The 18651-nt window shown below is 40.3% G+C and overlaps 2 protein-coding genes across 2 annotated transcripts; one reads left to right on the top strand and one right to left on the bottom strand.

Moving 5' to 3' along the window:
- Window positions 1-2955: 2955 nt before the first annotated feature.
- On the top strand, window positions 2956-5792 carry LOC117824623. Its single transcript, XM_034700157.1, has 6 exons — window positions 2956-3069; window positions 3543-3728; window positions 4251-4889; window positions 5018-5146; window positions 5275-5556; window positions 5685-5792. Exons 1-6 carry the CDS (start codon window positions 3052-3054, stop codon window positions 5790-5792), a joined length of 1362 nt encoding a protein of 453 aa, XP_034556048.1. The 5' UTR covers window positions 2956-3051.
- An 8130-nt stretch (window positions 5793-13922) lies between these two features.
- Window positions 13923-15598, bottom strand: zgc:112001 (uncharacterized protein LOC550384 homolog). Its single transcript, XM_034700239.1, has one exon. The coding sequence runs from the start codon at window positions 15284-15286 to the stop codon at window positions 14399-14401; it is 888 nt and encodes a 295-aa protein (XP_034556130.1). The 5' UTR covers window positions 15287-15598; the 3' UTR covers window positions 13923-14398.
- Window positions 15599-18651: the final 3053 nt, after the last annotated feature.

Raw genomic sequence — 18651 nt, forward strand, 5'->3', positions numbered from 1 at the left:
CAAAATGAGACTATAGCTTATGTCTCCTGGTTCTCATTCTTGCCTCCAGAAAAAAAGTTTCAAAAAGTCTCAGCTTAGTCTCCCTTTCAGTTCAAAAGGAGATCTGGTCAAAATCTGAAATGATTCTCAGGTATTTCTCAAGTGTTGTGACTCCTTTTGAGCACAGGTGGAGAAATCAGGGAGCTCTCTCAATCTAACCTCATCCATTTGTTTTTGTCAGACTCAGTTTTTGTGTCTCAAGTTGAGCTCAGATGGAGCAAAGAAAGAGCCTGAGCTCATCTTTTCATGAACATTTATAGTGCCCTGCAAAATTAAGATTTAAATGTAATTGTCCACAAACTTACAATTCTCATTAAAACATTTGATCCACTTGCAAGATCAGCTGTTTAGATGTCAAATGATCTCTTCTTTGACTTCACAATATGGTCCTTCCTTTACAAGTCTGTTTGGAACAAAACAACTTCACAAAGATTTTGTGTGTTTGAGAGAAATTGCGAAAGATAGAGATTTCATACCAGGTATGACAGACCATTTATTTAAAATGTGGGCCGCAAAAAGGGCTGACCAGATTTAGCCAGATTATTACAATTAAAATGCGGATTCTTTGTGGCACTGGTGGCCCAGCGGTCTAAGAGCCCCACATACAGAGGCTATAGTCCTCGTTGCAGAGGTCGCCAGCTCGATCCTCGGCCGGTTCACCATCTCCTGCATGTCTTCCCCCGCTCACTACTCCCCACATTTCCTGTCTCTCTTCAGCTGTCCTGTCAAATAAAGGCAAAAAGGCCAAAAATATATTTTAAAAAAAGAGAAGAAAATTAGCCATTAGTGAGATCTCTCATTTAAGTCTCAAATAAGACTTATGTCATGGTCTCAACTTTTTCTCCTAGTGAATTTTAGGAGAAACTAATGAGAACAATTTGAAACTTGAATGAAGCTGAAGTTAGAATCTCAATCTTGTCTCTGGAGACTTAAAAGAGAAAGCCTTGAGCAGTAAAATTTTCCTCTGGGTGTTAAACACTTGAAAATGGTCACACCTAAAATGATCTATATATTACCTCTCTAAGGTAGTGATTATGACATAAGATGCACCCACTCATGCTCTCCTTATGTTAGACTTTAAAAATACAACTTAAAGAGCCTTTTGAGCATTAACAGTAAGTTTAATCAACACTCCCCTACCCAGTAATCCGAGAAAGAGGACAACAAACCTGACTGTGGATGTTCTTCAGACCACCAGAGGGCACTGACTGTCTCTTCTGTTATTGTCTGTGGGCCTTCAGACTGCTGCACAGCAGGAGGCTCAGTGTGACTCAGAACATGCACTAGATGGTTCAGAGGTTTTACACAGTGGGGGTTTTGGTTAGTAACACATGTATAACACATTGTATAACGACGGTCATATATGTATGTTTACGTTCATTTATCAGGCCTTCCAGTGGGAATGGGATTTGGTTACAGATTTAGTGCCACTCAGTTCATGTTGAGGTGACTTTGTGTTTGCATCTTTGAATGAGATGCAGGTTTGATGTTTGGGGGGTAAGGGGGGGCATACATTTTTCTAGTCATATATTGTTTTTAAGTTATATTTTTGGGGCTTGAGGAGGAAACTTGAAGAAAGCAGGGGGTTTACGCGTGGGAAAGAGGACACACACTGGACTGGAACCAGGGCCGTCCACTATATGGGTGCACAACTTAACCATTAGGCCAAGCCTACCATGTATTTCTGTCCCCTGGTTGCTAGCTTTTCCACCTGTACTTGCATTCCTTTTTTTCATTCAACAGAGAGAAAAGAGAAAGAGCTCAAATGTGAAAGAGGTGAAGCAGGGACCACTCAGCCACCCCCAGGCCCTGAAAAGCCCCAGAAACCCCCAGATCGAAGCAGGCCCCCCACCCCACCCTTTTCCTTTTGATTTTTAATTGTGTGTATTTCACATATATACAGATCAACTGTCTCATTACTGGGAGTACTGGGAGTGCGTGGACAGAGTTAGCAAAAGACGGCTAAGGAAATGTCAGACGAAGCAGTTAAAACTAGTCAGTGGATCTGGTTGAGGAGGAATAACATCAGTTGAAGGCCAAAACAGAAATAGGAAAATACTCAGTAGGGGGGAGGTAGAGCACACTGCCTAACCAGGCAGGTATGAGTTCTAGCCTAGACCAGCTCCACATCTTGGCTCTGCCTCCCCTGTCTTCTAACACCTGGCTGCAGACGCCTCTTGTTGTGTGTTAGGTGGTGGGGGCTGCTCTGGGCCAGGTGGTGGAGCAGGTAGTATCAGTGGGTTGGGTTATAGGGGTGTTCTGCTAGTGGATATGATGGACAGTGGGAGCTGGCATAGAGGGGGGTCGCTTTGAGACATCAGAGTTAGTGAAGTGAGGAGCCCACTTGGTAACCCCAGTGATATGCTGGTTTTGCTCCCCATCTGACTTTCTATCTCAGGCTTTAGGGGACATCAGGAGTCGTGTGCACACATGATACACATTAGAAACCAGAATCAGGGTCTTTTACATACATGTCTTGGTGTTTTTGGTGCAAATAAACGTAAACAAATAAACAACAGGACTCCTACAGCTGAGAAACTTCAACAGAGTCAAATAAAAACTGAAGTTCTGGAAGTGGAATTTCTTAAATTGCCTTGTCTTATATTACACACTCATTTTAATCTTATGTGCAAAAGATATTAACTTCTGAACATAGTTAAAAGGTTGTGCACATTGTAGCTGTTTGTGGGCACAAGTTGGTACAGCTACAGAGTTCAATCACAACACTGGGGCCTGACTGTTGTATAGAACCCGGGTCACAGGGGCCTGACTGTTGTATAGAACCCGGGTCACAGGGGCATTGTTCATTGGGAGTGCATAAAACTGGAGATTGAATACAGCAGAGCTCATTTCAACTGAAATACACCAGAGAGAGAGAGAGAGAGAGAGAGAGAGAGAGAGAGAGAGAACATAGATACAACTACGAGAGATAAAACCTGAAGCTAGAGAGATCAGAGATCAGAGATCGAAGAAGAGACAGAAAAACAAAAGTTACACCTGCTCATCTAAAACATGTCTGAACAGACACAGGTGAGTACTCGCTGCAGGCACTTCAGCTTGAAACTGTTTTTGAGTTCAAAGTTTAAAGAAAGAGATGTAGAGGTTTTAAGAGAAGGGTGTCAATATGAAGCAGCAGGAGGGAGGAGGTTTAAGAGCAGGCTGGAGTCTAGACCTGATAAGTCTAGGTGAAGTGGTTTTTGATCAGGACCTGGTTTCATCAACCCTGTCCTTTACAGCTCAATCAGAAGCTGGGAATCAGATTTGAACTTCAGAGTCGGTGTATTTATGTTTATTATTTACATGTTTGTTAATGAACTGTTGAGTCAGAGAGAAGACGACTAAGGACATGGAAGAATATTTGAATATCTAATGTTTGACTAATGAATCAAATCCCTCTCTTTTGTAACTGTTGCACAATGAGTAGTTATTTAAACTCCATAAGAAGACTTTGAAAGTATTTCTCCTCCTCAGTAACTTAAACAATGTTTGTGGTTCCCCTGCAGATTTCTGATTTCAGTGCCAAAGACAAGGAGAGCTTATACTCTCTGTCGCAGAGTTCCCTGGACGAGGACCGCGTGTCCATAGCCACCTCTGTGTGGTCATCTCCTGCCTCAGACATCTCTGAGAGGATTTCACATGACATCCAATCAGAGGAGAGCAGGAGAGCGTCCTCCACCGGCATCAAGAAGGTGACTATAAGAAGCCGTCAGGACTGTGTCCCCTCAGCCTGCAGCACAGAGGGTTTAAACATCACTTTTTGAATATACTGTGTGATATATATGAGAGAAGTCAAATGTTTGGTTTTAAGGGTTAACACGTGCATACCCACTGAAACAAGGAAATAAACATCTGAGATCAATTATAATTTACAATATTTCAGTTAATGTTAGAGCAAAGAATCAGAGCAGCCCTCCCCAAACTTAAAACACCTTACAAATCCATAACAGTAATACAAAATCAAATCCTGCATCTGCATCACTACTGAAGTGTTTCAGACCTGCAGGTGGAGAAAGTTTGAGAGCAAGTTGTAGAGAAGAGCTTTCATTACATTGTATCCTCTCTCTGATTCTCATAAATATAAGATCTCTAAGATGTTTGAGGTGTTTGACTGCATGTTACACACTCCACAGGTTTTCTTTAGTGTGTGATGACTGCAAAGATTTGAACCTTGCTCTAAATATTAAATGCAAATGTTTGTGTTTGTCCACCAGATGTCTGATTCCAGTCAAATTGACGAAGAGGCAGATGAGCTGATGAAGTGTGACGACCTTCTGGAAGATAAAGCCGTGGACTTCCGTCTCAATTTGTCTTTCATAAATGAGGAGCGCTCTCGCACTCTGTCTTGGGGTTCCCTCAGCTGGGACAGCAGGACCACATGCTACTGGAGTGACAGACCTTCCTCCTCTGCTTCCTCTTCCTCTGCCAACTCAGCAATGTCAAAGGTGACTGAAGAGGATGCTGGGACTGTGACAGGCATCAATGCTCCTGTTAATGAACAAAAAGTCCATCCAGAGGAGACCAAAGATGAGATATTGACCTCGGATGAAGAAGATCCATCACACCAGGAGGAAGCAGAGGCAGGAGAGGCCAAACAAACAGAACCAAGTGACCCTGCTCCTGCCAGCTCCAAGACCACCATCTCCACCAGGGGGAAGTTCTTCAGATGGCTGAAAAAGAACAAAATCCACCCCGTTGAAGTTGATGTAAGCTCTGGACAGAGCATAAAGATCTCAGACTGTCCTCCAGAGACTTGCTCCTCTATTGAAGAGGATGCAGTCGAAGTCAGTGCTGAGACAAAGACCAAAAAAGGCAATGGATTCACACAATTCTTCAGACACATCTTCTCAAAGGTAAGGATGCATTTATTAGCAGATTGTCTGGGGATCAATGAGGGCGATGGGCTGAAATGAGCCAGATGATATGAAGTGTGTTTTTTGATACAACTGTTCTAAACATTTTTTATGTCTTCCCCATAAAGAACAAGAAGAAGCTGAACCAGGATAAGATGGAGAATGGGCAGAAAAAGGCAGGCATCAAAGTTCCTGTTGAGGAGCAAGAAGTCCATCAAGAGGAGACAGACGATGAGGTCCAAACTTTGCCAGATCAAGTCCCTCTCCACTGCCCGAGGATAAAATCCCCTCACCTCAGAGCCATACAAAGGCTGGATCTGTGATCCAAGTGGAGGTGATAAGTTTTTCTCCAAGACCCGCGGATGATAAAGATTCATCCCACCAGGAGGAAGCAGAGGCAGGAGAGGTCAAACAAAGAGAACAAAGTGACTCAGTGACCCCTGCCAGCTCCAAGACCACCATCTCCACCAGGGGAAGGCTCTTCAGATTGAAGAACAAAATCCACCCCGTTGAGGCTGATGTAATCTCTGGACAGAGCATGAAGAGCCCACACTGTCCTCCAGAGACTTGCTCCTCTATCGAGGAGGACACAGTAGAAGTCCATGCTGTGACAAAGACAGAGGCGGGCAATGGATTCACACGATTCTTCAGACGCATCTTCTCAAAGGTAAGGATGCATTTATTAGCAGATTGTCTGGGGATCAATGAGGGTGATGGGCTGAAATGAGCCAGATGATATGAAGTGTGTTTTTTGATGCAACTGTTCTAAACATTTTTCATGTCTTCCCCATAAAGAAAAAGAAGGACCTGAAGCAAGATAAGATGGAGAATGGGCTTGAAAAGACGCATTCAGAACAACGTGTCACGCTGTCTTCATTCAGCTGGTGTGGAGCAGTGAGCTGAATCCCATGAACCCACCCATAACCCCCCTCTTCCATTTCACTCCCTTCTCCGAAACTCTCTCCTTATTCCAGTCCCCCTGACCCTCCATTCCTCTCACACTTTCTCTTACTGCATACTTCAATAAAAATATTGATAACCAAGCTCTGAAGGTTGCAGTTTTATACTTTGATGTACCAGTTTGTTACTAAAACAGTATAACACAATGTCTGAGGTAAAACAGCCCACAGTGGGGTGTGTCGTTTCTTCTGAGCAAATCTCATGATTCCTGTCCAAGTTAGAGATGTTGTGGTGTCAGGAAAACATAAAGGCAAAGAGTTTATTATTGGCAGAGGTCAAGAGGTCAAAGAGATGACAGTGTTCACCATCATTTCATCTTTATTCATGTGTTTCAAGTTTATTTCTCAGCTGCATTCTTTAGCTTTGCAGAGAAGGTGTTCTTTTTTTTCAGCACATTAATTTTATCTTGTTTTTTTCCTTTTACATAACAAAAGAAAGAAAACACAAACATCAACATCATTTATGTATTCATTTATGGTTTATTTGTTAGGAACAGATACATAGACAAACTGTAAACAGCCATCCCATGCAAGTATCATAGTATTTGTAGCGAATGCTAATTTACAACACCGTCCCTAGGAGGGTTTTTGATAAGATAAGGTACTCCCTTATTCGTCCCACAACGGGGAAATCATGGAGTTACAGCAGCAAACAAGAAGGGGTACAGTACAAGAATTTCAACAAGAATATATACTGAAAAGAAATGTCCATCAGAGACGACAGCTTCACCACTGTTCCAATCTTCCTCCATTTGTGGATAATGGCTCTCACTGTGGTTCGATGGAGTCCCAAAGCCTTAGAAATGGCTTTGTAACCTTTTCCATACTGATAGATATCAATGACTTTTTTTTTTCATCTGTTCAGGGACTTCTTTGGATCGTGGCATGATGCGTCACTTTTTGAGTTCTTTTCGCCCACTTCACTTTGTCAGACAGGTTCTATTTAAGTGATTTCTTGATTCAACAGGTCTGGCAGTAATCAGGCCTGGGTGTGGAGAGTGAAAGTGAGCTCAGCTTTCCAAAAAACAGGTTAATCACAGTTCATTTGTGATTTAACAAGGTGGGGGGGAAACTTTTTCACACAGGGTCAGGTAGGTTTGGATATTTTTTTTCCCTAAATAAATAAAATCATCATTTAAAAACTGCATTAAGTGTTTACTCTGATTATCTCTGTCTAATATCAGAATTTGTTTGATGATCTGAAAGATTTAAGTGTGAAAAATATGCAAAAATCTGAGAAATCAGGAAGGGGGCAAATACTTTTTTACAGCACTGTATATTCTGTCATCACAATAGGATAATGGCCTGAGGTTCTTTAAAGGTGACATATCACGCTTTTTTCATCAATATATATTGGTCTAAGAGGTCCCCAAAACATGTCTTTAAAGTTTATGCTCAAAAAAACACTTTGAAATCAGATTTTGGCATGCCTGAAAATCCCTCTTCTTCAGTCCTCCTCAGAACACTCTGTTTTCTCTCTGACCACGCCCCCTCAGGAAGTGGATGTGCCTCGGCTCTCCAGCACGTTGATCTAATATTTACATGTTGGCTGAATATACACGGCTGCTCAGAGATCGCGTTACTTCAACCCTCTGAATCTGATCCAGAATCTGATCCTGATGGAGAGGCGCCTGTAGCAGGACCTTTCTGAAGGATTGGTCACAGATTTAGTGTTTCTTGTTGTTTAATTTATCAGTATGTCGAGGTGTGTCTTGGTAAACAGCTACGAGCATGTAGCTATGTGGCTATGCTAATTGGCGCTAGCACTTATCCATGATAAATAAAAATCATCCACTAGATCTTCAAATCTGCAGGCCTGGGGAGTAAAACCGACCTCTACCAGAAAGGCAGCGGGACCTTTTCTGAAGGATTGGTCACAGATTTAGAGTTTCTTGTTGTTTTATTTGTCAGTATGTAGACGTGTGTCTTGGTACACAGCTGCAGCTACGACATGTAGCTATGTAGCTATGCTAACTAGCACTAGCACTTATCCATGATAAATAAAAATCATCCACTAGATCTTCAAATCTGCAGACGTGGGGAGTAAAACCGACCTCTGTGTTTGTTAAGACAGCCTACAACTAGCATGCCTCCCTCCTAAGCTCCTTGTTAGCACACATTTGTGCAGGTAATGAAAAACGGAGAAGTTGAGTTGTATTTTATACAGTCTATGGGCTGAACAGGCTCCGAGCTCTGACTCCGAGCTCTGACTCCGTGACAGACCGGATATTGTTGTTACGTAACAAAAACACAGAAGTCTGAAACGGCTCGTTTCACACACATTTACAGAAAGGTGTAGAAATCAAAACAGGGACAGAATGGATTTCTTTCATTCTCGGGGGGTCTGTAGACATGCCAGGGACACATATTTCAGGTAGAGAACCATTAAAAAGTCCATTTTGCATGATATGTCACCTTTAAAGAATGTCTCTTTAAAGGGTAACATTTTTCTACAGTAGTTTTGTCTGATTAGTTTGTTCTTTTAATTTTGGATGCTGGAATTTCCTAAATTCAGGATTTGAGATCCCCAGTGATTATGGATGTGTCAGAAACCCTCCTTCAATCAAACTGTTATAGTATGAGATTACAGTGAATTGTGCACAAATGGAATTTTGAATTTAATGGACAGGTCACTTGGACACTGATGGTCAAAACAGCAACCAACAACTAAAAATAACCAAACACACAGATGAAACAGACATGAATAGCAGTATAGAGTAGGAATGCGTATCAAATGGGATTCAGACATGTTATATGATATAAAGAGATACAATTAAAGAACAAAAAGAATCTTGTTCCTTGAGGTTCATGTTGGTTTTGTAGAAGCTTAGTCTGCCTGAATGGATCAGAAAATGAAATCAGTTGTTCAGACAACAGCAGCTTTAAGATGTTCAACATGACATCATACCTAACTGTATGCTGCTAATCCAGGAAACCAGATTTCTACTAAGAGAAACCCTAAGTGTAAAATGATATCATAATATTAATCTCTTCTCTTTTATAATAAATCAGACACATGGTTTGAGGCGCGATTACAGTATTTAAAATTATTATAGATAAAAACTTGTTTCTCTGAGACAGCAGGGAGTTTGTGATCAGATGTGACACGAAACACAATGAACAGCATTATTTCAAGAGGACAATGAAGAGGTTGAGAGCATAGACTGTAAATAAAAATGGACAGCGTTGCTCCGCCACAGTAGCCTGAAGCCACAGTAATAAGCTCTACCCTACAGCGTGACGTCATAAGACGCTGTGTGTCCTTTGAAGTTTCACTCCACGGCGGCTGTGAATCAAAGGAAACCCGGAAGTAAAACTCCGTTTTTTAAACTCTAATAACTAACGAAAAAGAAACTTTTCAGGAAAAAGAGGCCTTGAACATAAAACAGTCAAATACTAACTACATATTACCACAGCATACGGCTGTGGGAAACATTCGTACGACGTGTATTCATTTTTTAAAGTTTGACTGCTCCCCCATTCATTTGAATGGGGGAGACGGATTTTTTTACCTATACTGCAGCCAGCCACCAGGGGGCAGACACACTGCTGAAAGCCTCACCACCAGCCACCGGAACCTGTCCCTTGGTTGAGAGACGGTCGTGGTAAACACGGGACAGCACTGCCCTCTGCTGGAGACTTACAGAAACACATGTTGCTGCAAAGAAAGAGAAGAGTGGAAAGCAGCCAATCAGGAGAGATGTGTCTGAAGTCATTGTTAAAGCTGGTCTGATTTCTTTCTTTTTTTTTAGTCATCTCATGTTTCTCTTCTTCTTCTCCTTCTTCATGGTCATCTTCTAACCGAGAAACCTGCCGTCCTCTCCGTACGTTCAAATAAACTAAACTTTAGACAGATTTAAACTGCTGGGCCAAAACTCTGATCACAATGCTTCAGCAAACATCTCCAATTTAAAAACAAAATTGTTACCATCCAGTGACACATGCTACAATTTTTTTTTGGGATCAAATCTTTTTTTTATTTAAAAAAAAAAAAAAGTGGAAGGCCCATATAGAAACTGTTGTAATTTCTACAATGTTCACCTGATTTGGATGTAAATACCCTAAATAATTAAAGCTGAAAGTCTGCAGTTAAAGCACATCTTGTTTCATTTTAAATCCATTGTGGTGGTGTATAGAGCCAAAAAGATGAGAATTGTGTCGATGTCCCAATATTTATGGACCTGTCTGTATTTGCATTAGTGGACCCATGAAGAGTAGTTGGTACCTTGGTAGTCACTAATGGGGATCCAAATGAATAAATAAATACATTTAAAACATTTTAAAAAACATACTGACACACATCTGGTTACCAAATAAGCTACTGCACGGACATAAGACCCAGTGCTGCCCCCTGCAGGGGGACTAGCCTTTGTACAGCTCCTCACTGTGGCTCTAAATGCAGAACCTGATTCATTTAGAAAGAATAGGAGTTATATATTTTTTAATAAAATACTACAAAGACATTATTTCTGGGTTGTGTGTTATAAGAATATCTAATAAAGTCTTCAAAGAAAACAGAAAGAAGGAGTAGATATGATCAGACAGGTTTTTGCATTAGTACACATTGAGGTCATTGAGGAGGGACCATAGACTGTATAACATATGGACGTAGTATCCGTGACGTCACCCATCTGTTTCTGAAGAGCTGCTGTGAGACCAATCGGCGGCGGCAGCCATATTGCTTCTGTCCAGCCAGTGTGACGTAAAGAGGCAGAGTTTGAGCCTCCTAGCCAACAGCTGCAGCGTTCCCACAGGCAGCTGTGCCTCTCATTGGAAGACTAGTAATCTCAATATCTTTGAAATTGCCGCGTTAGGAAAAAATTCACCCCCCTCACAGTGAGAGCACATTGAGAAATGAGCTATCCAGACTACACTCATCTTTTGTACCAGGCTGTAAACATGTTTATTTCTGATGTAAACATCGGTTTTTTCCCATTCATGTGTATGTGGTTTCCGGTACTTCCGGAGCCAGCCTTAAGTGGATCCTCAATGAACTGTAGCTTTTAACACTTCAGCATTGGACTCATATTTTTAGACCGGAGGGTGCAGCTTGGGAGGGACATGCAAAAGTTGTGCATTAATGTCGTTATTAACATGTTATGGACTTTGTAACTGTTGATCCGGGCTGGGTCCTAAAATGTCCACATCCTCACATTGTACATTTAGAATTGAGCTATAGCAAGCTGGGTGCTGGGTGCTAATACCATTGCTATTCTTTTGTAGCGTGTTGTATGAGCTGCTGAACGAGTCACTGTATGACTGACCAGTATATGATCTGGTTCTGCCCAGATAAAGCATGGAGGCATAAAGATCCACAAGAGCCTCCAGTTCATCATCATCATCATCATCATCATCATCATCATCATCATCATCATCATCATCATCAACATCAACACAGTGCAGAGTTTCTTGAACCAGCCAGCTGCAGAGAAGTGCAGCTGAGTGTGGTTACATGAGCACAGGCCACAGGGGATGATTAGGACTCAAGAGGAATACTTTGGACATGGTGTATGACTTCTTATAGGTTCTGTAATGTAAGGCATAGTTATCACAAACAACCTGAATATTTATCTGACACAACTGTATGAGTTTGTGACCAGATGTCAGATATTATGCAGGATTCAAGGCTGTTATGTCGCCTGAGTTTAAATAAAGGCAAACTAAAATCATAATCAAGGTCTCAGAGGACAATTGTTACGTGTCTTGTTTTTGTTATATTGGAGATTACAGCACGGGTATTTTGACTAAAATGAACTCTTAACAGTAACTATAGAAGAGTGAAGGAGCTGGTTCATGCAAAATCCAAACTTTTGTGTCCCTCTATGCCCCAAATTCCTGACACCATGTTGACTAATCCAGCTACTTGAGGCTTGAAACAGCTCCAAAACCAACATGAACTTAAATAAATATCTGACAGTGCAAACATTGAAGTCTTTTCTCTGGCAACATGTTTATCTCTTATAATAATAATAATAATACATTTTATTTATAAAAGCAATAGAACAGCAAAGGAAAACAGTGCAAAAAAGCAATGGAAAGCAAGGCAGCAAAATAAAACAAACCAAGAAAAAATAAAACAAAACAAAACAAAAAAACAATCAATTATATATATTATATAAGAACCACAAAAAAAGCATGCTGTAGGATAGTGCATGTGAGCGTGTGATGGGGCACAGACTTGGTTCTTGGAGCAGCGTTGGAAACTGTTTAAGGGGCACCTGAACTGCCAAATAATTCTCTTCTTCTTCCTTCTGTCTAATCAGCAGAAGTTGAGAGTTTGAAACCAGATCAAAACCAAGCACTATGTCCAATATTGATGAAATTGTTAGATGCTTTAATCTGGACTTTTAGGACCATCAATCTGGTTTAGTCAAAAACTGTGAAACTCAGGCCCATCTCCCCCCTCAGATTGTCCCATGTAAAGTGATGTAACAGCTGTTTCATGGTTAAAAATATTCTCTTCCTCTGTAACAAGAAGGTCTGTCCCTGTAGGGATCCTTTCTGGGATGTCAGCAGCTTAAAATAACGCCCAAAGCCGATCAGAGTGACAAAAACAGGATCTTTTAGTGGGCAGACTTTGATCAGGCACACACAAAGATGACAATGCAGCCACTTTTGTACAATGATAACTTCTAACTGTTCTGCGCTTCTGTATAAACTTTATTATTATTTCATTTTATTTGATCTTTATTTTTATTTTATTCGTATATCTATATTTTATTCCTTCTTCTATTCATATTTTGACTTTCTTACAGACTGTTTATAAGAGCTCCGTCACGACCAAATTTTCCTCCCCGGGATAAATAAAGTATTTCTGATTCTGATTCTGTCCCGCTGCTGCAGGCTGAAAAATCTACTGGAACAGTTCATAAACTTTTATCACCAATTAGGGTTGCAAAGGGGTAGAACATTTCCATTAAATTTCAGGAAAGTTTCCAAGGGAAGTTAAGCTGGGGAATTTGGGAAATATTCCAAATTGGAAACTTTCCATGGGAATTGAGGGTATTTTAATGGAAAGTTATCATATCCAAGCATAAATATTTTCTTTGTTATAAGCAGATATCCATCCAAAATTTTGCAATTCAAACAGATTTATTTGTAAGTAGAACTTTATCAAGTGTTAAATATTTTATTGAACAATCATTCTTTCATTGAGCGATCCTTAAATGACTTGGAGGCTGATGCATCTGTCTGCAGATGTTTTCTTTAAATGTCACTCATGCTGTTTTTCTGGAGGTATTCGTTGTGTAGCTGTTGTATGCGTCTGCTATTTGTGTATTGTCTATTTGTAACTCTGTAACTGTGCTGCTGCCTATCTTGGCCAGGACTCTCTTGGAAAATAGATTTTTAATCTCAATGAGCATTTCCTGGTTAAATAAAGGTTAAAAATAAATAAAATAATAAAAATTGAAGAACAAAAACATGAATGCTGAGTTAAATATTACTCATCCCCCCGACCCAACCCATTCAAAAATTAACAAAAATGCAATCCCAACAAAGCCCCATTCAAAATGTTAAATGAAAAGAGCCCTGCTCCTTCCAAAAAAGTCCCATTCAACATGCAAATAAAAAAGCATCTTCCCTCAAGCTTCTCAAGCCTAGCTTCTGCAGGATTCTAGAAATCATCTATGCATATGATGGAGGAATGCACAGTGCATGTAGGGGGCGTGGTCTCAATAGCCCTGCAGTGAGAAGTGTGCTATGTGCATGTGATTAAGGAATAGCATAGATATTCAACTGTACTTGCATGAAATCTGGTTGTTTTAGTCAGGATAATGCTAAAATATATTTTCCCCAACTACATTTAAGTTCCCTATTAAGAGCCAACCTTCAATTTAGTGAACTCCTGGTTTATTCCCATGGAAAGTTTCCAACTTTGAAAAATCCTTGAACTTTGCAACCCCATTCCCAATAGCCTCGCTCTAAATCATGCTTAAGACGAAAGCTACCCTTTAACCTCTGAGTCAGTTGTGCTGTTCCCTCTCCAGGAACAGTTTCTCTTAAGGTTTGTCACATGAGGAAACAGCTGTTTGGTGTCAATAACAAACATGCTGACAGAAGAAAGACAAACAAATCAACACTTGGATTCCAATTTATTGAAAGTAATCAGTCATCCAAAGAGTTTGAAGTCACCTGTTTTAAAATGATCAATCAGATCACTTTGTTCAATGCTACTGTTAAATACGAGCAGAATAAATAATCAACATGAACACAGTTCAGAGTGTTATCAGTGTTTCTCTCCTCTGAAAGAACACAGAGCTTTGAACAGCAGTAGTACATGTTAGTAACACTTCAGGATGAGGTTAGACTGATAGACTGAAGGAGCTAGATTAGGTCTCAGATTATGGCTGTGTATTCCCTCTGCAGACAGGACAGTGGAGTCGACCTCTAGCAGCTCACATTTTCAGATCCTTCTGTAGTCCCAGGCTGTCAGGGTTTACTGGTCCAGCCTCATATTTCTGCTTCAAAGCCTCCCAGGCTCTGCAAACACACTCACACACACATCATGCAAAAGCAGATCCACAGAGCATGCATCATGAGTCTCTGATGCTACACCGGCCTCTGCCTGTCCCTCTGGCTCGCAGGCAGACCTGGGGGTTTCAGGGAGGAGGGGATGGGCAGCTCATGCAGGCAGTCCGGGAAGCTCGAGGGGCTGAGCTGCTTCAGGACAGTCTGCATGGAGCTGAGGACCAGGGGTGCGGGGCTCCGTCCTGACAGATACTTGTACGTCTCCTCCCCCAGGACCTTGGTCCAGCTCTCCGGCTCCCTGCTCAGAGCTACCTCCATCTTAAAGCGGACTTGGGGCATGAACATGAGCAGGTGGTCCAGACACTGCCTCCCGTCCCCCCCGCCGCTCCCCGCCCCCGAGTCCCGGAGCTTCTCCAGGACCACGTCCAGCGGGGTCAGGCCGTTGTGGTCCTGGGTGTGCGGGGTGGCTCCGCTCCCCAGCAGCATGACCACAGCCTCGGGTCGCTGGAGCTCACAGGCGAGATGCAGAGGGGTCCTCCCGTCCTCCATATGGAAGCAGCCGGTCTGGTCCGTGAAGGGGGGCGTGCTGGGGACCCGGTGAGATTCCTGCAGGATGAGGCCGAGGATGTAGCGCCGGTCGTAGCGGACTGCCATGCTGAGATGCGGGGCGGAGGACGGGCAGCAGCAGAAGCGCTCCCCGGGCTTCGCTAACGCCTCCTCGGTGTACCGGCTCAGCAGGTACCGGGCGTACGGCTGGTGGTCGTGGACTATCGCGTAGAGCAGAGCCTCGGACGGGGTGTAGGTCCTCTGACCGGCGTCCTCCTCCGGGTAGAACGTCTCCATGGTCCGGATGTCCTCCAGCAGCCAGACCGGCTTCAAGTCCCGCACGGCCCGATAGAAGAGCAGCGAGAAGGACTTCCGATGCTTCTCGAGGCTCCGAGCCGCCGAGCTGAGGGTCAGGGAGGCCATGACGAAGACCAGAGTCCCGAGCAGACCTCAGGAGGGCAGACAGTCCTTCACCGAGCTGGAGACATTACCGGAAGTTTAACGGACGAAGACAGACACACTGACTCCAGATAGGAACGCGGAATGAGAGCAGGACTGGGTGTTTGTAGTCCTGAACCCAGACTTCAATGACATTCCTGCACTGAGCTGCTGCGGGACTCCTCTCTGCAGTACTGACACAGAGCGCATGCGCACAACGTGATAACAGCTTAACTGTCAAAGAAACTTTATTGACAAACTGAGCTCAATGTTGGCTGGACAGAAGCCTCAAAGCGCCTAAGGTCCTCCTCCTCTCTGACCCCTCACAGGGGGGTTGAGCAGACTTTCTTGCAGTTTATCAGAGGAACACTTTGCTCTCAGCAGGTTTAACATGATCAGACTGACTCATCCTTCACCACCAGCAACACCAAGCACTCAACCCCAGATATATTTGGGAAAAACTACTTCTCCTGACTTCCCCCTGTATACTTTTGAGTGTTAAATAAAGACAACAAAAATGTGTAATTATTATTATTATTATTATTATTATTATTATTAATCTTTTAAAAATATATATTATTTTTATTATTATTATTATTATTAATAATAATAATAATAATAATAATACTTTTGATATACATTATTATTATTTTTATTTGTATTATTATTATAATTATTATTATTATTATTATTATTGATATAAATTATTATTATGATTCGTGTTATTAATAGCGTATCATTAATATTATACATTATTATTACTATTACTTACTTTATTATTACATGATTATAGTGTTGATGATGTTGATGATTATTATGATGGTTATGTTATCATTATCATTATTTTTATTATTATTATTATATTTTTCAGAATTATTATTTTGATAGTTATGATTATTTTTACACATTAAACATTATAATTTTGATTCGTTTTATTAACAGTATTATTTATATTAAGCACTGTTCTTTTTATTATAATTATTGTTTTGGTTATGATGATGATTATGATGATGATGATAATGTAATGGTTGATATTTTAGTTACTAAACTTTCCTAACTTGCAGGAGTTTGCAGACATGTTTGTTTGTTCCTGAGGAGTAGTGATGACAACTGTTTCTGTAGTGAAATGAAACGATCTTGAGCAGATATTGCATTTCTTTTGTTATTGTCTAAATAAAGAAATCCCATTGTTCCAGACTGACACAATAAGAAGCACAGTTTTAGTTACATCAACATCCAGAAGCAAAAGAAAGCCTGTCATTGTTTCTGCAGTTTAGAATGTAATATTGTAAGGAGTGTAAATGCAGCTCAGGGGTAATTATTAACTGGGTTTTGTGGCAGCTTTCTTTGTTCACAGTTCACACTATATTGTTTAAGTACAGGGACTTTCATGTTTCAATCAATCTTCAAACTGTCCTGTATGTTGTTACTTTGTTCATGATGAGTCACCATAGTTTTGAATGCTGACTGTATAATTGATGGAGAGAATTCCCTCTGATGCATGCTTGAGATTTACAATACACTTTATCGTCTATTTTACAACCTTCCTGGTAATCTGAATAATTCTGGTGAGCATACTTATGGTCACTGTTGAGCATGATAATAGACTCTGGGAATTCTTCCATGTTCACATTATTATTTTGTATATTATCTTGTTTAATCGCTCTGTAATATATCAGATATCATATTCATCCTGGTCTGAGCCACAGGGTCACCTAAAAACTGGATTATTTTATTAATCTGGAGGAATTTAAAACTAAGATTTAAAACTGCTGAATGCTGGTAATTAATTCCCTGATATAATGGTTACTTGTCGTCTGTTTGTCTTGTTCTTGTCAAACTTCTTACCTGCCTTGCTGACTTTGCCAGGACACCCTTATTAAAGAAGTTTTGCATCTTAACAGGAATATTACACAAAAAGAAGGGTTAAAAAAATTAATAGATATATTGTCATACTTAAGAAGTTTTTTTTATTCTATTCTATCTTGTTTAGTTTTTTTTTAATGCTGAAGTTGTATTTATTTTAGTTTTATTTATTGCTGAGGTTTCATTTATTTTAGTTTTATTTATTTTATTTTATTTTGTATTATTTTATTTTATTATATTGTGTTTAGTTTCATTTCATGCTAAAGTTTTATTTTATTCTGTTTTTTATTGTATTTAGTTTAGTTTTTTTATTTTATTTAGTTTTATTTATTCTGTTCTATTTAGTTTAGTTTTATTTATCTTATTTTTTTTAGTAGTTGTTTTATTTTGTTTTGTTCTATTTGTTCTATTTTGTTTTATTCATTATATTATATTCTGTTTTGTTTTATTTCATTTCATTTTATTTTGTAGTTGTATTTTATTATGTTAACTTTATTTGTATTTATTTATTCCATTTAATTTTTGTTTCATTTAACTTTTTGAACATAATGCTTGAAACTGTTGATTGAGACAATTATCTAATGAAGGAATATGTTTACTGAGAGAATGATTGAAATGAGAAGTGGGACCATTTACTCACAATCTTCCACTGAGTTGTGCAACTCAAGGTAACCAGAGGAATCTGTGAAAGCCTCGCCCTGAAGTGGTTTCACTTTTGCTGAAACGATTCTTATGTTCTATGAAATGCTGAGAGCAGAGGTCATAAAAGAGTTAAACGAGTCAGTGCCTCGTGTTTCTGGGTGAAAGTTCAGATCACATATTTTTAATGTCAGATTAAACTTGTGACCTCCAAGGACTGAAGATAAAATAGTGTTGAACTAACTGCTACAAAGCATTTTATGTTAACAGTGTTTTATATATTACATGTCCCTCTTAAATTCTAGTTGTTTAAAAACATTGTTGTATTTCTTTAAATGTCAAACTCTGAAGGACATTCAGAGACTACACTGACATCACGTTTCTGCACTTCACTGAGAGTCTAACTTTCTTTGAGCCCTTGTAAAAACATAAAAGAAAATCATTGTAAAACGGAGTTTAGGTGTTTATGTATGCACAAAGTATCCAAAGTGTGTCTTTGGGTTCAACAGTGCAGTATTCCAGGTTTTATAGTGTGTGAGTTTTATTGCAATTAAAAAGTACAGTGTCTTTGTCCAGTCTCCACATGCACATCACTGTTTGGCTTCAACTTCTGCTGAAGTGTGCCCTCTTGTGGCAGAATGACGTTCAGATGAGATATTAACACACTGTGTTGACACATTAACAGTGACATAATAAATATCAGCTAAATCAGAGTTAACAAGAAACAGAAAACTGAACACTTTATCATTCTGGTCTATAAACAGGCGTCATTGTCATTTTAAATCAGACCATCAGGTGAAAGTGATCTTTGTTACAGGACCGGAGATCAAATGTGGATCTGTGCT

This window comes from Notolabrus celidotus, chromosome 13, assembly GCF_009762535.1.
Source record: "Notolabrus celidotus isolate fNotCel1 chromosome 13, fNotCel1.pri, whole genome shotgun sequence".
NCBI lineage: Eukaryota > Metazoa > Chordata > Actinopteri > Labriformes > Labridae > Notolabrus > Notolabrus celidotus.